Genomic DNA, 23,006 nt, shown 5'->3' on the forward strand with positions numbered 1-23,006 from the left:
ATGTGAGTTTAATTACTATTAAGCCTTGTGTGATAACTTCCCTAGGTAACTGACAGCAGCCCAGAGGATGTGTTGTGAATAAATGAAAATGGGGAGCTACTGTGGCATCTACAGAGACCTGGATCTTACCTGCTAAAGGGGTTGCTCAAAACCTAATGTGTAACATTTTCTTTATTAAGCTTTGGCTCTAGTTTAGTTTAGGCATAAAGTATGTTCAGCACAAGCCATATTCATTAAAAAAAAAGAGGGTATACTACTCTTTTTAAAGCAGAACTAAGCCCTAAAAATGAATATGGCTAGAAATGCCATATATTGAACCAATGTTCAGCATCTCTATGGTAGTAATGATCCAGGTCTTCAGAATTGTTACATGAGTTTTCGCATCTAGGATTTTGTTAGGAGTATCTGCGATATCCAAATTCTTAGTGTGCTCCAGGCAGCTGTTGAAAAGCTAAGCTTAGGTGTTGTGGCAAATTATCAAGCAGAAAATGGTTTGCCTGTCAATTAAACTGATGCCACAGAGCTGATTATTAAATTCTGATGCTCGTTTTGCTAGTTTCTGAAATGACATGCCAATAATTATGTACTAATGAGCATTATATTGTAATGTATATTATGCAGATTCTGTAGTCGAGCAAGTGCACCGAATCAGCTGAAAAGAGGGTGGGGAGTTAGAGGAGTATGTTTGGAGACACAGATCTTCACTGCTGAAGGGCTGTGGTTGCCTTGGTTTGGTATAGAAGCTCAAAATATACTGTACAATTCTGCCATACTATAATAGCACTATCCAAGTCGTGCTTCCTAACCACACCTAATGGTAGACATGAGAATACCACACAAGCATGAAAAAAAAAATGTTGCTTCGTTGCAATTCTCCTGTCTATCACTAGGTGGCGATAGGGAGAAATGCAAACAAATCATTCAGCAGAGTTCTCAGGTAGTGGTGTGCGGGTTAAGTTTTTCTCGACCCGGCCCACTATGTCCACTCTATTTTTAAACCCACCCCTCCTTGTGGTGACATCACGAAAGGGGTGACATCTATAAATTGACAGGCCGGCAGTGTGAGGTTGCAAATGGGGAGAGTGGAATAAACGCTCAACCTGAACCCACCTGTGACCTGAAGATTTTTTTGTGTTAGACCCTGAACCCCCCCCCGACCCACTAGTGTCAGGTAGCTGCAATCAGGTTAGCTCTTCATTGTTCTGTTGAGAAACTGCTGATGGGTGATATCACACCAATTTGCATTGTAGTAGGGAAGAGTGACTGAAGTTTATCACAGCACAAGTTACATGGTTTGGGGGCACCTGGGAAACGCTCCTCATGTCTAGCCCCATGCCAAATTACAAAATTAAATTTGCTCTTAAAAAATAAATTGCGGTGCAGAATTCTGCTGGAGCAGCACTATTGTCTTTTGAAAAAAAATATGTTTTCCTGTGACAGTATCTCTTTAAGTATACCATTTCTCCTAGTGTTGGCCAGGCTCTTTTGTAAAGGGCCCAAAAATGTTAATGTATGTAAGTCATTTTCATTTTTTTTATTCATCTTTGAAGGCCTTGCTACTTCCATTCTAAACTTCATTTAGAGCTGAAATCCAGTCTACTAATGGAGCCTTAGATTTTATGTTATTTCCGTATAAGATTAAATAGAAAACTACCTACCCTTGCATATGCGTCATTAAAGAGATTTGGGGTAGCAGGCTGCTTCTGATAACATTTAGTTTGCAGAGTTTTTAAACTTGTCCTTGTGTAGGACAAAATGACGTTCACTAAGGTTAGCTACCAGGTTGCTGTTGGTTACTGCAAATTTACCTAGTACAAGTATGGAAGCTTTTCTTGAAAAACCTATATCCGGAGAGGCCAAATATGGGAAAGCCATCTTCCATAGAATCCATTTTCAAAGGATACAGGTTATGGAGATCCAAATTACAGAAAAAATAGATAACGGGTTCTATACCTATAAACCTATCTTCTAGGTTTAAAAGACTTCTGCAGTCTCTAAAATCTTCCATTTGTAACAAAACCGATTGCCTCCATCATAAAAGTAATTTCATATAAGTAACAGTAGTTTATAACTTGACCTAAATGGCTTAAAGGAATTGTTCAGTGTAAAAATAAAAACTGGGTAAATAGATAGGCTGTGCAAAATAAAAAATGTTTTGAATATAGTTAGTTAGCCAAAAACGTAATGTATAAAGGCTGGAGTGATTTGATGTATAACAAGTCAGTCAGGACACTACTTCCTGCTTTTCAGCTCTCTTGGTTTACACTGACTGGTTACCCTGGCTACCAGGCAGTAACCAATCAGACTTGAGGGGGGCCACATGGGTCATATCTGTTGCTTTGAATCTGAGCTGAATGCTGAGGATCAATTGCAAACTCACTGAACAGAAATGTACCATGTGGCCCCCCTTCAAGTCGCTGACTAACTCAGAGTTATAGAGTTGAAAAGCAGGAAGTTGGATTCTGGCAGTTTTATTAGACATCCAGTCACTCCAGCCTTTACATATTACATTTTTGGCTAACTAACTATATTAGAAACATTTTTAATTTTGCACAGCCTATTTATTTACACAGTTTTTATTTTCACACTGAACTGTTCCTTTAAAATATTTAAACTATCTTGTCAGAAGTCCGTTAAAGAAAATGGGGACACAATCATGGGTTGATCAATATGTAAGCACTATGGGGGCAGCAGTTTACAATTATTAAGAAGAAATACTACCTTATATTTCTATCAAGTAGATAGAAGTCTTGTCATGTCATAACCTCAAAGCTACTGCTTGAACATACCTTCTATACCTTTTCCCTTTGTTTATTTTATATATGAGCACACACTGTTAATAGTCACCTCTGATATCGTCTCTTATCAATGACCAGCTATACAGCTTTGTTCCGTCTTCATTTCCTGCAGTGCACCTGCTCCCTTTTATTGGCACTCACAGTGAGCTGTCACACCCAAAAACATATTGTATATTTGCCAATTAGACATTTAAATCATTTTGTATCCAAGAAGGGTTTTATTGCTTTTAAAATTAAATGTGTAATTGGTTTTGCTTGGGGGAATGGGATGGTTTAAGTGCTAAAAAGCACACTAGTTTAGCAGCTGCATTAGCTCTTTCAGTAAAGGATCATTGGAAGCGCACTTGCGGCTTACCAGGACATATGCAGGACTTATAAATATAGTTGCATAAATAAAACTCAAAATTTATTGGAAATTCAGGATAAAACCATTGCTGGATACAAACAAATACAACGGGCAGGGGAGAGCGTTTCGTGACTGTGCTAGTCACGTCCTCAGAAGCCTTTAGCTCTTTCAACAGTGTCTGTATGTTGTAACTACTTTTTTTTTTAAGTGTTAATTTTGTTTCATGTTTATTGTACATGACCTAAAGCCTAGAGGCTTTAAAGGTGTATTCTACATGATATTTGCTCCAGCCAGATGGATGAATCGTTTGGGTGTACTAACTTACCACTGGAAAAGACATAAATATTTATGTTTATTTGTCCACATATATAAAACCAGTTTTGAAGAACAGTGTAGAACTTCCTGTGTTTTATAAAGAAAAGTCATTTAAAATAGCTATATACATTGGATTCAGGATGGAACCCCATGTTTGATTTTGTGATCCAGACATCATTGCCAATATGGGGCAGATTTTGGCTAGAAAATTGTTCAACCTGCCTGTTTTTGGAGTGTTGGAACAAACCAAATCACCCATTTGAAGCTCATGCAGCATACCTCCCAACTGTCCCTTTTTCGGAGGGACAGTCCCTCTTTTGACAGCTCAACCCGCAGTCCCTCATTTGTACTGGAAAGTCCCTCTTTTCTCTGCACTGAACAGCCAGAAAAAGAAACAAAGTTTCTCACTTAATTGGCTTTTAGCAGAGAGCCCAGAACAGCCACAGGTGCAAATAAGATACTTTGTAACAATTTTGAGACACAAAAACACAGTTTAGATAAGGAGAAATATTTTCAAACTTTCATAGCCTGCCAAATTTTGTAAAACAAACATTGTAATTAGGGGGTGTGGCAACATAAAGGGGTGTGGTCATAAACATTGCTGTGCTACGTGCGGAAAAAACATTTTTGTCCCTCTTTTTACTTCCAAAATGTTGGGAGGTATGATGCAGACACAGAGAACATTCAAACTCCCAAGCTGGAATCAAACCCGGGACCACCAGTGCTGCAAGGAGCAAGCGCTACCCACAGAGCCACTCTGTTAAACTACACTGATGGTCTTTTAGGGCTCACTTTAAATAGCAGTTAAATGAATCATTGTTAACTTTTAAAATGTACTATTCTTAGCATCTCTTTAATTAGTCTTAGTTATTTTTTTTTTATATAGTTTTGTGAATTATTTGTCATTTTCTAGCTTATTTTCACCTGTCCGATGATGGTCGCTGACCCCCTTCTGCCACAATGCTGTTGTTCTTTGGGACTGCAGTGTTGTTAATGGTTTATTGTTCCCCATTTTATTCATGCCTTCGCCAATTAATTTTCCAATCCCTCATTGAAACCCGGAACTGTAGAGAACTGCTTCTCCATTTCTAAACTTGGTTTGCAACGCATGTCATAAATGAAGCTCGGTAATCAGCATTTTCTTACAGTCTACTGCAGTGTGCATTATACCGGCTGTTCAGGAGTTGATGTGAATTGCGAACCTTGTTTTGGTCTTTGGAAAGCCGTTATGGTGCTGGAGACTGAAGTAAATATTTGAATTTGTAAAGTTTGAATTTGTCTTGGCAAGATGTAGAGGAACAAGAAGATTGCTCAGCAGTTTCCTATAGGGGCTTGTGTTGACTCTTCCTTTTAAACAGGAGTTGTCTGTAAATAAGGTAGCCCTTCCTCTTCCTTTGGCAAGCGTTTAAGTGTTTACAGTAAACAGCACAAGGTGTCATTTTGTGTTGTCAAACTGTTTATTAACACTGATCACTCAGTCAAATACATTTTGTTCCTATGCACATGGGGGCTAAAACCAGCCTGCTGAAATAAACAGGGTGATTTAAGCCCCCGTGTGGCACTAGCCTAAAGAAAAACTACATTTTTATATCTCAATTTACTCTAAACAGCCCCCGCCAAACGAGCGGATCTTTCCCCGATATGCCACTAACGGCATGGCTATATCGGGGGTAATTTGAAAGTGCGGCCTTATGGTATTACGATACGCCAAGGGGCTTCGACGGGTCGGTCGGGTAAAAATCAAACCTTCCCGATCGATATCGTGGCCAAATATCGATCGGGAAGCCCCCATACATGGGCAGATAAGCTGTCAAATTGGTCTAAACGACCGATATCGGCAGCTTTATCTGCCCGTGTATGGCCACCTTAACATATATTTGTCACTGCATCAAGATTTATTTAGCATCTCTATTACAGCCAGTTCAACTGCAGTTTGTTTAGTTGCTTATGTTTTGTCCCCTTTTGCTTATTTGGATTCAATCACCTGTATACACAGTATCTTAAAATCGCTCACAAAGTATGTTTGTGTACACTGCAAAGAGAAATTAGGAAAAAATACCTTGTGACAGCTGCAGAGAAAGCAAAATGCTTGTTAAACTGAAATCAACTGATGGAGTGTTTTTTTGTTGTTTTTTTTGGAAAGAAATAAGGAAGGCCTCTTCAAACCCACTTCAAACTCAACCCTAGTATGTTCTCCTCAAAGCAGCTCCATATAATGGTCCGGGTGCTCAGCCTCCAGCGCTCCCACTGTAATTAGACATGGTCAGTGAAAATGAAAAAGGCAGAACTCCGGATAAAAGGATTGTGGTTTATTGCAATGAACCAAAATCCTTTTATCCAGAGTGCCACCACCTTCTTTTTCACCAAGCATTTTTTTTCCTGCTCTTGAAATAATCTTCCTATGTAATTTATTCTAAAGTTAGGTAAGTGGTTTTTATATATTTTTTTTTTTTTCATTCAAAAATGGAAAACAGACGAGCAGAATATGTTTTACTAAAATATATCAAATAGGCAAATAATTTCTTATTTTTTTTCATTTAAGGTGCTTTTATACAAATTAAAGGACAGGGTTTCTTTTTCATTTTCTCTTCTCACTTGTGCTAATGCGGATGCAGTTGTCAGATAAAAATATATTGGGGGGGGTTCTCTGTTACCTAAAGGTAAAGAACACGTTATCTTCCAGTTATACAGCCTAAGGGAGGGATGCTCAGCTTCTGATCAAATACCTAGGATAAAGGCTAGTTACAGCATGTTTGCTTTCCCTGTGAAAATGCCAAATGCCAATCCCTAGAGCTCCTGCCTTTATTACTCAGAATGAATTCAATAGCTCTCTTTCACACTTTCAAAGACTCATGATTTATGTGTTTATAGCCTTGGCCTTTGAGAACCAGTAAGTTTTGACTGTAAATTTAGCAGTGCCTAGAGGTGTGGGGGGATTTATCTTTGTAGAAAGCAAAGGTATTTATGGTGGAAGCAAACCCCCTCCTCCTTAGAACCCATCATTTATACCGGTACATGTGGTCCTGTAGCTGTTTGCACGCTAGTCAGTAGGGGCTTTTGACGAATAACTTTTTTGTGTTAAGTGTTCGTTGGTAGTAATAAACTCCAGTTCAGGGAAATTACTTTTAGGGCCTGTTACCTGGCACACGCATACACACACACACACACACACACACACACACGCACACACATATATATCTGAATACAAATTTCAAGTCACAGTTTTCTCCCGTTTCTCCACTTTTTGAGCTTTTTTTATTTTCGTCATGAACTCTATGGCTGTGTCTAGTGCATATGTACAACCCTATTTACAAAAATAGTAAAATATAAAAACAAAAGATTTGCAAATAATTCAAACCCTGTATTTAATTGCAAATAGTACAAATACAGCATGTTGAAACTGAGATTATTTTCTGAAACGTGCTCATTTTTGTATTTGATGCCAGCAACTTGTATCCAAAATGTTGGTGCATGTTTCCCACTGTGATACTTTGTAAATGTAAACAGAGGGACCAATTACTGTAGTTTTGAAAGTGAAAGCTTGACTCATTTTTTTTTCTGGTATAGTACCATCAGTTTGGGGTCTCCTTTGTTGTATCTTTTGCTTCACTAGGCACCAGATGTTTTCAGTGGGTGACAGGTCTTGGCTGTCAGGCCAGTGTAGCCCTGGACTCTCTTACTTAAGATTCATGCAGTTATAGTAGTAGGTACAGAATCAGGTTTGGCATCGCATTGCTGAAATAAACAAGGCCTCCTTTAAAAAAAAATAGATGTTGGCTGAATGGCACCATATGTTGCTCCAAAACCTGTAGACGTATATCATTCAGCGTAATGTGCACAAATACACATATCTTCACAGATGCTGGTGTGGAGTTTTTAGCGTAAATATGCACACAATGAAGCCAACATCCACCACACAACACCAGTATTTGTGGCTTTCAGCAGAAACGCCAAGGAATCCCCATACTACCACACCATGGGATCTACACTTTGCTGAAATACACTGCATATTGTCAATATGGTGGGCAAATTCCTCACGAGATGGATTGGGCATATGCATATTTGTGACATTGTATGCTGGTGACGGTTATGTTGCGTATTGACGATCAGCATGGCTACATTTTGCATGTAAATTGCTATTCCGCTTGGCTATTTTTCACAAAAGGTTACTAAAATTCTTCTTAGTGTAATTGTGGGGGAACAAGAAAAAAACCAAATGCATGTTGGGAAAAGAATGAAAGAATGAAAAATGCATGTAATCATATGTGTGTGGTTTCATTGGAGAATATAAACTCGACCACTAGTTTTTAAAAACGCAATGTAAAAATGCCCCATGTGACAGCCCGTAGTTATGTAAATGCTTCATTAGTTTAGTTATGTAAATATCCTCAATCCCACTTGCGCATGGTTCAGTAATTTCTGATTTATTTTTAGTTCTGCATCCTCAATCCAGATTAATGCTGTGGGACGTATTTATAACGTGCCATTTTACCAAACATTGCCAATTTAACCCCGTGGTACAAAGTGCAATGTGTGTGTGTGTGTGTGACCTAAGCAGCTCTTTTTATTGGATGTTTCCTCTATTGCAGCATGCAGTTTGGTATTAAAGTTCACAGGTTTTATCTAGGAACTCGGGGTTTAATCCTTTATTAAAAAAGAAAAAGTTATATTCATACTGAAAAAAGTATAAGGTTCCTTTCATGTTTCGGTAGAAATTCAAAGTGTGTGCCTGAAACCAGGCAAGCGCAATGGTTTTGTGTGCAGACATGCACTGGATTTTAATCTCAAAAAGTGATTTTTCGTTTCAGCACCAAAATCAGTCACATGTGCCTGCACCAAGCCCAACACAATGGGACTGATTCTTGGGATGGAATATATCTGGTAGCTGAAAAGAGCCACGCCTGACATTAGCCTAAACACAGCTTGCTAGGATCCCTTGTCTGCAAACTTCTGCTATAAAGTCCATCCTGTGTGATTCATAACTTTTAGGTCAATAACACACAGGGAAGTTTATGATGTTTTAAAATGACCCTTCATTGGCCCCTAGAAACCCTCCTCCTAAACTACAAGAAACTGTACTTACGAGGTTACAAGGTCATTCTTATCTGTCACAGGAAAATAAATATGGCCATTTAAAATAACCTATTGATAGTTTAACCTTTTAGGTGTGCAGAAAATGCATATCTTCACACAATTGTTGGTAAAACAGAATACTTAATAGGAACAATAATACCATAATCATATCTCTGCTCTGCTTACATGTTTAAACCTTCTGATTACTGGTTGTGCAGGTTCACCTTTCTTAAAGAGGTACTGACACCAGAAAATAATCTTTTTTTTTTTTTTTTTTTTTTTTTTTATATCCACCATAATATTTTTTTTTTTTTTTCTTTTTTTTTATTATCATTGAATACTATTTATAATTTTGCCATAAAAGTATTCGCCTGATGCTTTTCCATTACCTTTTTTACCCCCATGTTCCTCTGTAAGGGGGCTGCCATATTTGTGTAGCATCAGTCTGTTTAGAAACTCTTAACTGACAGGTTAAAAAGGGACAGTCAGGTTGGCAAAACAGTCAGGTTAAGGAACTTCAAGTAACAATTACTTACAAAAACTATCAGCAAAAATTATCAAGGTGACCTATAGGTAACTTGTAATGTAAGTTAATATTTTGAAAAGAGAACTTTTAGTGTCAGTATCACTTTAGGTCATGTCCTCCCAAGTGATTTCAAACTCAAAAACTGGCACTGTTGGACCTCTACATTGGTTTGTAGTACTAGTATAGCCGTGGAGAATATACCCCATGTGCTATATGCCTAAGTCTTTGACATGACAACCATTGCTCAGTTTCTGCTTTGTTGTTTCTACAATACTTGCTATGCCACAAGCCTTGACCTGTAAAACACACAAGCCTACAACCAATTTAAAGGCAAATATTGATCTTCCCGGTCTCCCTGTGTGCATATATGATTCAGAATGTTGACTCTGAGGGAAAACTGGGAAATATATGCTAATTTAAAGGAGATCAATATTGGACAGTAGAAAGGTATGAGGCATATGGTAGAAACCAGTTTAACACTTTCACTGCATTGCAGACTTTGGATCTCTCCCCTTGAAGGTGGGCGATATCAGGCTGATCTCTCCGTGGGCAGTAGGGCCCAACAATTGTATTATAATGAAGCAATGCATGTGGGCGGTCGGATTACGGGACCGCGTTAACAAACAGATGCGGCCTGCGATCCAACGGGATTACATTATTACAATTTTTCTATTCCTGCTACAGACGCCACAGTTTCTTTCATTTTAATTGGAAACCCCTATAGGAGGGATAGGTTAGATCAGTGATCCCCAACCTGTAGCTCGTGAGCAACATGTTGCTTACCAACCCCTTGGATGTTGCTCCCAGAGGCCTCAAAGCAGGTGCTTTTTTTTTTTTAATTCTTGGTTGCATAACAACCAGGTGTACTGCCAAACTGAGCCTCCTGCCAGTCCACAGAGAGACTGCCAGTCTACATAGAGGCTACTAAATAGCCAATCACAGCCCTTAGTTGGCACCCAAGGTACTTTTTTGTGTGTGTTGCTTTTTATATTAGAATGTGGCTTGGGGTTAAAAAAGGTTGGGGATCCCTGGGCTAGATATACCACTGTGGTGCTTCCTGATGGCAGTTAGGTTCATTGTTTGGACTGTATCTGTGCAACATGGAGAGTGGGGCAGTTGAATAATAGAATCTGAATGTGTGGATTAGAATGTGTGCTTTCCACCACAAGGCCACACAGTGGCAGATTCTTGGCTGCAGGCAGAGAATTAGCCCCTAGACTCCAAACAGGTTTTTTGATGTGTCTGCGCCTGGAGCCACTGCGTCAACATAATCAGAAAGCTGCAGGCCGAGAATTTGACACGTGACATTACCCTAAAAAGATGACAGGAGTCACTCTGGAATATTTCTGTACATTTTTAGATTCTTTTCTAGGCCTCACCATTCCACTTCTAGATGTGCTGATATTAATAAATTGAGGCATCTGCTTTCAGGACACTGAAGGTGGATGTGCAGGGCTGGTTTAGCACTTTTAAAATGTAAATTTTTCCCCAAAAAAAACGACAGCTTGGAATTTGCTCTGTCTGAATGAGTGTGCTTTGTAATATAGGGTTTATGTGCGATTCCTTGCTTATGTGACTAGCTCCTACAGCATTTGAAATCAATCTCTTAGCTTGTTGTTTATCTTGGGAGTTGGTGGGGATAGTCTGGGGAGGCTTCGGAGAAGGGATGGGTAAGAGGCTTTGAGGATAGATGGGAGAAGGGGGAAGAAGAAAGGGACAAGAAAATGGGATTAATAAATTCCATAAGAAAGGCGTTTTTCAGGTGGAACAACAGAATGTATGCTGGGTTGTTTGGGATAGCTGATCCCAGTATTTCCTCAGATTTGTAATATTCTTTTCCAGTATAGGTAAATTCTGGGGCATTTCCAGAAAAAATGGAACCATATTTTTGTTCCTTTTTTTTTTTTATTTATTTTCCTTGCAGTTGTAGTTATTTCCTTGTGTGAATTGTATCATCCAGGCAGTGTCTAGTCATCTGTCTTGTTTATATAAATGTTTATTGTTAACTGCCATTTTAGATTGCTTTTCAAAGGTTACAATTAAGATGTGTGAAGTAAATTGTCTAATGTTAAGAGCATTATAAAATTCTAAGCAGGAGGTCATCGTCCTGTTACTCATGAACAAGGTAAAGGTGCAAATCAACAGTATAAATTCAGTAAATTGCAAATAGTACATAGAGTGCAATGAAATTATATTCTGCCAAGCAATGCAAGTAATTTTCGATTAATATAGATATATATGTGTATGTATGTATGTATGAATAATATATACATACATACATACATACAAAGAAGTAAACTAAAACTGTAGGATGGGGGCACTTGGAAGTTTCCATATAAAGTTATTCATATTCATAACAGGACATAGTTTATTTTACGTTTAGAACAGGGCCTTTGGCATGCATAATATAAGCAAACTCAACTGTGGTATGAGTATTACACCTGCCCCCCCTTCCCCAACCGTGCATATTTATGTTGTTCCGGGTACAAAGATATTTTAGGTGACTTGTTCCCTGAAGGTGACAAATCACCCTGTGTACAGTCACCCAAAGAATAGCTGGCCATAGACTCAAAGATTTGATCGTACGAATCTCCGTTTTTGTGCGATTTTTGACCCATGTGTAGAGTGTCTCGTCATTTTTCGTGCCATGGCGATCGGTCGTTCAGTTGATTGGACAGGTTAGAAAAGTTCTGTCGGTTACCGATAATATCTCTGCATGTATTGCCGATCTGACAATATCAGTGGGAGTCTGTCACCGGCTTTTGTCAAAAAAAAACTTTCGTATGATTGCTGTCAGGGGCAGAACATAGTCTGATCTGTTCTTTTACTACTTTATTTGATCTGAATGGTTAGTGGCAGGTCTGGAGATGGCACCGAACAATCGTTCGTCCGATATGAAGGTGAATTTGCACGTCTATGGCCAGCTTAACTTTGCTAAAAGATTTTTATCATAATGACAAATCAGGAGTATGATACTGGTGGAGGGCAGGGTCTGCAGCTGTCAAAGTAATACTGCTTTGGATTCTGCATTGGATATCCCACATAGCGACTCAATTCATAGACCACCGCCCTACAGAGGAGTGCAGAGAAACATATCTGATTTTCTCAAAAGTTACTTAGCATAGCCTTTCCTTTCCCTTTAGCAAAGCCCATTAAGTAACTGTTTGGCACTTGTATATTTTCCATGTGATTATTATTGAACATAATGTCTTTCCAAGAAGGAACATTGGACAATTCAAGTGTGAGATGTTACTTTGGGACCTAAAATATTTTATGACCCATAAAGCTGTTTCTGTTTAATCTGCTTTGTTTTATGCTCCTCCTTTGTGCCTGTTAATTTCTGTAAATACATATAATCCAGCCTGTGTGAAAGAATATAGCATCTATGTTTGGTATAGACAGGCTAGTTTCCAAAGTTATTCTGTATACTCAACTAGGGCATGGACAGAAGTTCAGTGCATTTAAATCGATACAGACACGTTCCAATAAAAATCATAGGAACGTGTCCATATCTAGGAGGTGCTGCACGCCGAATAGTTTCCACTAAAAGCCCCCCTCCCCAAAGCCGCCCCCAGCCCCGTGAAACTTTGTGAAGCTGACTTTCTGACACAGCTAACGGATCTTCTGCATTGCTACAGTGATGCTGGGCTGGGGATGAAGCTTTGGGGGGGGGGGGGCTTTTGGTGGAAAATGTTCGGGGTGCAGCGCCTCCAAGATATGGACACGTTCCTGTGATTTTGATAAGAATGTGTTGGTATCGCTTTAAAGAGCATACATACAACATTGTTACAAACAAATCATTCACACACAATGGAACAAAGAAGCATGTGGAATGGGGTCAGAATGCCCTGCCTGTGAGAGATTGCACGTTAAAACAATAATTCACAACTGGGCTGCAAGGTAACCAGCCTTAAGCACAAATAGCATGAATCAAGGTGAAAACGTTGTTAAATTGGGTTGAAAAAAAAAGACCAAAAAGTCCAATCAGTTCAGCCCCTCCAAATGAAACCTCCAACTGAATTATGTATGCCAACATCTATATCAATTGTAGATTCTAGTATTACTATAGCTTTGTTTATTATCCGTGTCCACAAAATCATCCAAGCCACTCTTAAAGGCATCAACAGAATCCGCCATCACAGCAGTGTCCGGAGAGCATTCCACAACCTCAATGAAGAACCACCTACGCTGCTTCAAGTGAAAGTTCTGTTCTTGTAGGTTAAATGGGTGGCCTCTGGTGCAATCATCCTCTTTATGTAAAAAAAAAAAAAAAAAATCTCCCACCATTTTTTTTTTTTTCTTGGAACTGTGGCTGAACAGCAATTCACAATTAGTAGGACCCTGCTGCATATTGACTTTTTTTTTCTATCACAAATTGTAGATTCTCCAATTTTTCCCACAGAATGTGCCACGTTGTTGTGGGCTTCTGGCTTAGAAAGTGGTGCTCTCTCTTTATTACCCATGCATATAGTCTTCCCCCACATTTACAACCACAAACATGTGTTAGTTTGCTGCTGGTCTACTGATGTTCCTTGAACTCTAAAGCTGGCCATAGATGTTGAGATTTTTAAAAGATCAGATCCTGATCGTGAGACCACGATCTTCTCAGAACGATCGTACGAATCTACCATCAACTAAAAAGACCAATTTACCAGGAAAACAAAGGGGAGCTGCCTGCTTGGCCCTGCAAACATAGAGAGATTGCACTGGGACCGACAAAGATTTTTTGACCTGGCCGATCAATTTCCCGACAGATGTCGGCCGAAAAATCGTAAGATGTACGATCGTTCGAAAACCACTAACCGCACGATAATTTCGAAGGATTGGTCGGGCTTCCCTAAAAGCGGTCGTTCGGCAAGAAGAATCGTCGCGTCTATGGGGACCTTAACTCCAGTGCTTTAGTGAAATTAAAGCTGCTGCTTGACAGCCCTCCTGGACCCGTGTGTGGTTTCTTGACAAATGCCTCTGCAAAAAGTAAACAAATACACTTTGGTTTTTCACACACCTTTACCACATTTCTCTCTCTCTTTTTTTTTATTTGTTGCTTTTTGAACACTCGGGCACACACACACTCGGGCACACGCACACTTCCTTATTAAACATCCATTGAGCAGTAAGGCTGGACTATCATGCCATTTAACTACAATGAATTGGTCAAATTGTGCTTTCTATACTTTAAAAAAAAAAAAAAAAAAAAGATTTGGCTAAAATAATTGTTTACCCATGTTAAATTTTGCACAAAGTGAAATTTGTAGTTTTGCAGGAACTGAAGTTTTAACCATAGATTTTTATGAATTTACGGTTTCTAGAAATGTTCTTTTGTTGAATATTTAGCTGTCCCAATTTAGGCATGTGGAAAATAATGCTGTAAATATGACTTTTTTTGGAATGTGGATATATTGTTCACCTTTCTACACTTTTTCAGTTCAGGTGTTTTCAGATTGTTCACCAGAATTAAATACTTTTTACTGTTCTACATGGCAGATCATTTTCATATCTATGACCCTGCTAAGCAGAATCCATGGGTTTCATTAAAGGCAGCTGTTGGAATTGATACAATAGTTGCTAATTTTCAAGAGATGCTGCTGAGAAAGGTATCAACTAAATGTAGCAAATTGTATCAGTTAAGAATCTGCACCTGAATCTCAGAACTGCCAGACTGAAACACCAGAGACAGGAACATTAAAATTTAAACTTACATTTTTGAAAAATAGAAATAAATGATGGAAAAGAACTGAAAAAAAAAAACTTATTTCTGCTGAACTGAAAAAAGTGTTTGAAATATTTGGGAATCTGTTTTAATAACTTATGTTGCAGTGTGACACAAAATATAGGGGCATTTTATGGAATCTACAATGCTTATTTTTGGGAAATCTACTATACATTGCTTTTGGCGCACACAGTGGATGTGGGTCTTTCAAATCACTTGTGGTTTCATGCTTTTTTTTAAAAAAAAAAAATTACATTTTATTTCTCATGGAAAGTACAAGGTACCGTTTTATAATCAGAGAAAAAGGAATTCATTTATTTAAAATTACTACTTGCTTAAAATGGACTGTAGAAATGGGTTTAAATTTTTACAAGATATCAAATGTTTCTCTACATTTCTTTTAACACTACTTGGTTTCACTCATGACTGATCTTCTCAAATACAGTGTGCATGTTAATCCAACCAATCCCAGTCTTTCCTATAGCAGCTGGCAGGGCTATTTATAGTGGCTGCGTTTGAGCACAAGCCTAAAAATAACCACAATGTTTTGTTTAGAATTAAAATTAATTTTTTTTTTTTAAAGTCTTCTGTGTGACCTGGACAGAATCAAATCCTCTTTCAGCTTTGGGACTTAACGTCCAGGGGTTTTGGCTATGAAAATGATTTATTTATTTTGCCTATAACTTATTTGCATTAGGAATGCCATTGGCTTTTCGGTTTCAGCTCTGGTAAACTTGACCAGACATTGTTGCTGCAGTTTTCCATTCCATAAGGCAGTAAACACTGTTTGAATGCACATTATAAGTAGTAGATATCCTCATTTATGAAGTTTCCCTATTACAGGTGTGAGTAGGGGCGTAACTATAGAGGAAGCAGACACTGCTACTACAGAGGCACCCAAGAGATATAGGGGCCCCACAAGGCCCTAATTCATATACAGTTTCAATAAATATTGGTTAAACAAGCCAACTTCTAAATATTTTGGGGGCCTGAAAAATAATTTGCTGTGGGGCCCAGAGATATCTAGTTACTCCACTGGGTGTGCGATCTCTTATCCAATAGCCGTTGTTCAGAAACTCCAATTTAGGGGGAAGCCATTTCCCATAGTATCCATTGTACGCCAATAATTCTAATAATGATTTCTGTTTTCTAATAATAAAACAGAACCCTGTCCTTGATACTAACTAAGCTCCATAAATCCATATGGGTGGCAAAACAATCTTGTTGGCTTTATTTAATGTTTGAATAATTGTTAGCATACTTAAGGTATGGAGATTCAAATTACAGAAAGACTCTTTATCTGGAAAACCCTGGGTCCCAAGCATTATGGATAATAGATCCCATACCTGTATTAAACTACAAAGTATATACGCATCTGAAACCATGTGGATATGCAGTTTGTAAGAGTTGCACCCCTACTCTTTAATGCCAGACTTGATAACAATCTTCCTGCCGTCAAAAGATCTTTTAAAACAATATATTACGTTTGCCCTTGTTTACTTTATTATAACTTCAGTGCTCACTTGTAGATTGTAAGCTCTTTTGGGCAGAGTTATTGGTTGCTTTGTATATAATTCTGTATGTTCAATATACAAACCTATTTAGTATACAGTGCTGCAGAATATGTTGGTGCTTTATGAATACATAGTTACATAGTTAAATTGGGTTGAAAAAAAGACAAAGTCCATCAAGTTCAACCCCTCCAAATGAAAACCCAGCATCCATACACACACCCCTCCCTACTTTTAATTAAATTCTATATACCCATACCTATACTAACTATAGAGTTTAGTATCACAATAGCCTTTGATATTATGTCTGTCCATATACACGTCAGTAATAAATGATAATGGTACTTGCTCATTGGACAAATGTCTAATCAGACTCTCATTGTCTCTTGCAGCATTATGGGAGATGGATCCCAGACTTCTACTTAAAAAAATAAAGTTGTTGCTGTCTTCTTTATATGCAATATCCAGCTCTGTTTTCACTGCTTTATTATTAATGATCATATCTACATCCTCGTGACCATGTTCCGTAATTGCCAAAAATGAATCAATATTGTATGCCAACATCTAACTATTAAAGTCTATATGGCACAGGTTAAATAGTGGATAACAGATAACACCATTATGTTCTACAGAGCTTATCTGCTGTGTATCCTGAGCCTTTTCTCCTTCCCCATTTCTACACAGCAGCTTATTTATATAAACTATAGTAGTGTTTCTGAAGCAAACACAGCGGTTTTACCAGTGCAGGGCAACACTGCATAATATTGTATTACTTTAAAACACTTTCATTTGGGATCTTTCTGTTCCTTTAATATTGAGAACAGCACAATCTGTCAAGGGTCTCATTATGAAACCTAAAGATAAGATGGCCCAAAGTTCACACACTTATCTATGGCTCAGTATGGCCAAATTAATTTCATTTAATTAGATCCAGTGTACTGTTATCCATATAAAAGCATGGATAACAAGTGCAATGCTGCAGTCTTGTTCTTACTCTTATTAGGAACAGTCTGAACATATAGCTGCTAATAAGAATTTTTCTTGTTCCTCTGGTCTCTCTTGACTTTAGCCATGCAGTGTGCTTCATACTGTCGCAAGTCATATGAGCAACTTGTCAAAGTAGACAGACACTTTTTTTCTCATTCCATAGTTACATGCAGGGCCGCCATCAGGGGGGGACAGGGGGGAGAGTTGTAGGGGGCCCGAGGGTAAGGGGGGCCTGGCCATGCCACACTTACTTGATTAGCCAGGCCCCTCCTTCTTTCTGAGAGCTGCTGACTTCGGGAAGGCATGGACGTTTAAGGGGCCCTGGCCACCAATTTTCCTATAATGGGTGGGGGGGGGGGCCTGGCCACCAATTTTGCCACCAATTTTTTTTCTCATGTGGGGTCCTAGCCACCAATATTTTAAATGGGGAGGGCCCTGGCCACAAATGTTTTTTATGGGGGGTCCTGACCACCAATAGGGGGCCCAGGAAATTTTGTTGCATGGGGCCCTGCGATTTCTGATGGCAGTCCTGGTTATATGTACATGTATTTATAATTTCTGACGCTTCAAGTGATTGCATTTAAAAACTAAAATTAAAGATTGTGTTCCTTTTCAGGATTTCAAGGAGACCCATTAATTGCGTTTTTTGTTTTTTTTTTTGCTTTGCAGACTGATAATGAAATTTCCTCTGACTGCAATCATGTAAGTATTGAGATTTTGATTAGTTCCCATTTACACTAGGGATACACTTGTGTGCCATCAATCTTTGTAAATATCCGATACATATGCTATAGAAATACGCAATGGCATTTGGCCGTACAGAACTAGTCATTTAGTATATTCATATACATATACTTTTAAATATGTTTAGGTAGGCTTAAAAGGATCTTAACACCGACAAGGAACTGATAATATTTAGGGGGTTATTTAGTAAAATCCAAATTTATCTCATATTTAATTTAAAAAACAAAAAAACATGACCTAACTCCCTGTTGGTCAATTTGACCTTTATTTATTATTAAAATAACCTTAATGAATCGGATCGTGGAAAAACTCGATAAAACCAAGAAAAAACCCTAATCACTCGGGCTTTTTCCCCGCAAATTATTATTATTATTTTTTTAAATATAGAGTTTTTGCCTGAAAACCCCGCAAAAATCAGCTTTTTGGGCTAAACCCAGCACAGACCACAATAACTTCAAATTGAAATAGGTGCCTGTCCCATTGACTTACACAGGACCTCGACAGGTCTGAGATGGTGGATTTTCGGATTCAGACTTTTTGCCGCATCGGGCTATAATAAATCTCTATAAAATTAGAGGGAGTTCCCCCCCTCCCATAATCGAGTTTTTGCTCCAAAAAACACAGACCAGATAAATTCAGGATTTAGTAAATAACCCTTTTAATGTACAGGGTTTCTTTTAGGTTCGTGGCACACACTGTATTTTAGCAGATGTCAAATTTGTGTTCTCAGTGACTGGATTATAGGCCTATCAATGTGCCATAAACCAAATTTGCTTTTCCAAATTAAAATATTCATTGTAATTTTAAGCAAGGTATTTTCTGGCGTTTTGTAGCTGTGACAAAATGCACTGTGTGTCAATGCTCTTAGATTCCTGGTTATCGCCAGGTCATAAAATCATTGTATTTTAGGGATGTGTTAATGCATCCATTTAAAGTCCGAGTATAATGGGCCATTCTTTTCAGATTTGGCTAGCTTTAACAAATTAGAACCCTTGAAGCCAACTCCTGTCAAAGTCCTGCCAGATGCTTATTTATTTTAACTTTTGTTCACTTAAATTCATTTAAAGGGGTTGTTCACCTTCAAACAACTAGTTGTTATCAGATAGATCACCAGAAATAACGACTTTTTCCAATGACTTTCTATTTTCTATGTGTCACGGTTTTTCTAATATTGAAGTATAAAGTGTCATTTCTCTCCTTCTGAAGCAGCTCTGGGAGGGGGGGTCGCCGATCCTGTAAACAGTTCTAAATTGATACATTTAGTTGATACATTTCTTATCTTTGTCCCTGCTGAGCAGAATCTCTGGGTTTCATTACAGGCAGCTGTTAGAATTGATACAATTGTTGCTAATACTCCAGAGATGCTGCTGAGAAATGTATCAACTAAATGTTGCAAAATTGTAACAGTTCAGAATCTGCACCTGAATTACTGAACTGCCAGACTCAAACACCAGAGACAGGGACATTCAACTTTAAACTTAGATTTTGGAAAAAACGTAAAAAATAAATAATGGAAAGTAATTGGAAAAAGTCATTATTTCTAGGGAACAATCTAAAAACAACTAAATTGAAAAAAGTGTTTGGAAGGTGAACAACCCCTTTAATAGCTTTTATTTTATTTTTGTGTTGTGTTTTACTTGTACTTTAGTATTTGTTGCAATGCAAGATATATATTGTTTTTTTATTGTCTACAGCTCTTATGGAATTATAAATTAAACCTGACAAAGGACCTCAAATTTGAGTCCGTTGCAAAAGAAATCTGCAAGTCCACTCTGTCCATGGTAAGTAATATGTTACTGTCCTGAGCTGTTGGTTGATTTTATATTCAGCAATTTATTTGTGTCTTAAACCTAATGTTATTTTGCGACTGTGTGCAACATTGTTGTACTGTGAGTCATTGTATGAATTTGCCTCTACTAATTGGCTGGTTCCAGCATAGGTCAGCATCTAGCATGGTTCAGTTGTTTATAGTAGGCAGCCTTAAGTCAAGGAAGAACACTCATAAACCATTTATATATCAAATAGAATGAGAAAAGAATAATTAAAATGATTTTATGAAAAAGAATTGTTCATAATCTACTATAGTTCTGGGGCAGCTTTATATAAATGAGCTTCATGTTGATCAGGGTTAGAATATTTTTCAGGGCTGTTAAAATGGAATCTTGCAGGCTGGATGTGGCCCTTCAACATTTCTGTGATTACTGTTCTGCTCAAGTGCTCCATTGATTACAATTTTTTTTATAATTTGTCCTGGAATACGTAGTATAGTAAATAACTGATCCACTTGCAAAAAGTTGGTCAGCACTGCCCTAAGGCTGCTACAGTGCAACTATTTTACATTACCTCAACTGAAACGTCTTATCCTTTTTTACTGTCCAGGCAATAACAGTGTCACATTCAAATCTTGTAAAATGCATGGGAGGGAAAGGTATTTTCTGGCATTTTGAAGCCATAACAAATAGCACTGTGGGTCTTTGTCCCCCTGGTTTAGCCAACAGGTGTTCCAGTTATCAGCATAGAAGAAGGTTGTTTACCGTATCTAAAAACCCTGCCATAAAGCAAGATTGAAATAGAAATAATAAGTACCAAGAACAAGATTTCCCCCCTTGAAAACACATAATACCAATAACTTTAAAAACCATGAATGAATACATTTAAAGATGACATTGTTTTGCACAATATTTCACTATTTTCAGGTAAAAGAAAACACTTTTTAGTTTCACAGCAAAATCGTACGTGTGTGGATTCTCTGTGTTAATAAGAGGAGTCCTTTAAAAGGCAGACTTAAAAAATAAATAAATAAATAAATAAAAGTTTGGCCATAGATTTAAAGATTCGCTTATTTGGCGACTTCACAATACGAGCAGATCATTCACCAGTATTCTCACCTTGAGGCTTTTTTTTAGTATGTACAAAGGGCCACCATACAACCCCCCCCTCCCCCCCATGTATATTTTCTCTCCTGCTGTTCAGCGTTGTAGCTGATACTGTAACAAGCAAGACTGTTCTACTTGCTGCACAAGCTAGCGGTCATCACATAACCTAGTTGTATTTCCTTGCAGCTAACAGAATGTGCAAATGAGACTCCAGGGAAGGGATATATAGTTTCCTGTCTGGTTGATCACCGTGTTAACATCACAGAGTACCAGTGCCACCAGTATATCACCAAGATGGCTGCTATTATCTACAGCGATTACCGGCTTATCTGTGGATTTATGGAAGACTGCAAAACTGAAATAGATACTTTGAAGTGTGGCAGTATCAGACCTGGTGAAAAAGTGAGTGTGGCAACTGGAATTTATAATGACTTGATTATATGTTGCTTGGAAGTTCATATATATTATATGACTGTTACAATACAGACATTATTGGCTACAGTGTAGCCATTTTTTTTAATGATGCAAACCATTAAACGCGCATTTTGTTCTTCAGCCATCTTGTTAAATTCTGTCTGTTTTCTTGTGTGTGTTGAAATTTGTTGTTTACATTTTTTTTTTTATCTTAAAGGCTTTTTATTATTTGGTTTAAGTAACTAGGTGGTCTGAATGAAGTTTGAAGTCTAACTTGCTCTTACTTTTAGGACCCTCATTCTCAGGGAGAAGTGGTATCCTGCCTTGAGAAAGGGATAATTAAGGAAACAGAGGACGTAAACCCTCAGATGCACATTTCTGATAAATGCAAGCAGGCTATTTTGCGCGTGGCAGAACTTTCATCAGATGACTTTCATTTAGACCGTCACCTTTACTTTTCTTGCCGTGATGACCGTGAAAGGTTCTGTGAGACCGTAAGTATGTGGTTGGTGTTGTACAATCCTAAGTGTGCCAGATTTGTGTTTTTGAGGGTCAAAAAACGTTATAGTCTTTCTCGAGTTTTTTGAAATTGACTAATAAGCATTTGAAACATTACCGTGTTGCTTTCGCTCTACTGCAATTAGTATGTTTTGTGAAGAGATAGTTGGTAAATTTCACGTTTATATGGGTAGATTTTGACATTGGACTTTTTTTTATCAACAAAAAAAATAAGATTTATAATGAATGTAGGAGAAAGTTGGGGAAACATACATGCACCCTTTCATTGTATTTTACCACTAAATGTACATTGTAATAGCAATGCAAGTGGAGTGGATCGGCTCACCTGGTTTAACTTCAGTAATATCAAATACAAGTAATTTCACTTTGATTTCCATTGAAATTTTTAAGGAACGTTGCCATTTTTATTACTAAAAATTAATCCAGTTCTGTTTTTGTGATAAAACAATAGACAAAGGGTATGCTCTATTAGCCTCCTGTTGAACAAGAGACTATAATGCCCCTTTAAGGGTACTCCAATCAGAAAATGGTTTTGCACAGTGCAAGAAAATGTTAACTTGCCAGTCTATTTTAATGTGAAATTTCCAGTTATTTAAAAGTGTAATAGTGCTGAAAGCAGTATATGTCTGATTGTTTAGAGTTTCTGCACGCCAGGCTCTGGATCCTAAAACAATGTTACCAGCCAGCTGACTACAGCAGATTAAAATGCCTAAAAAAGACCTGACTCTTGTTATATTGTTATAGTTGAACCCAAAGAACTGAAAATGATAAACAAAGGCTGCATTTAATATCAATTAATTTTACAAATAACTTTAAAACCACTGACAGATTTTAATTTATGTATATTGGAAAGTTGTGTAAAATTGCTTTTTTTTTCATTTATTTGGAATTTTTGCTATATCAATAAGCTGATAATCGTATCATAGCTTCATCGTAACTTAGTGTCATAGTTGCTGAGATTGGAAAAAGACACATGTTCATCCTTTGATGAAACCGACCTTCCTTCTAGCTGATCTGGAGGAAGGGAAAATAGTCTGTCTGAAGACTCAAGGCAAAATATACCTAACTTTTGTGCTTTCATATAAAATCACAATTCACCAATTTTCCATACTGAGTTCAGAGCCTCATCAAACCTACCTTTCACGTTGTTTCTCATTGCTCCTGCCCTACAATAACTTGTTATAAAA

The 23,006-nt window shown here is 37.8% G+C and overlaps 1 protein-coding gene across 1 annotated transcript in view; it reads left to right on the forward strand.

Moving 5' to 3' along the window:
- Window positions 1-23,006, forward strand: part of glg1.L (golgi glycoprotein 1 L homeolog) — a 58,623-nt gene that overhangs the window by 3,914 nt on the left and 31,703 nt on the right. Inside the window, exons 2-5 of the mRNA XM_041590248.1 lie at window positions 17,936-17,968; window positions 19,705-19,791; window positions 21,073-21,288; window positions 21,591-21,794. Of these exons, the coding sequence (XP_041446182.1) occupies window positions 17,936-17,968; window positions 19,705-19,791; window positions 21,073-21,288; window positions 21,591-21,794 (540 nt within the window). The remainder of the gene's footprint in view (window positions 1-17,935; window positions 17,969-19,704; window positions 19,792-21,072; window positions 21,289-21,590; window positions 21,795-23,006) is intronic.

The sequence above is a fragment of the Xenopus laevis genome, chromosome 4L (assembly GCF_017654675.1).
Source record: "Xenopus laevis strain J_2021 chromosome 4L, Xenopus_laevis_v10.1, whole genome shotgun sequence".
NCBI lineage: Eukaryota > Metazoa > Chordata > Amphibia > Anura > Pipidae > Xenopus > Xenopus laevis.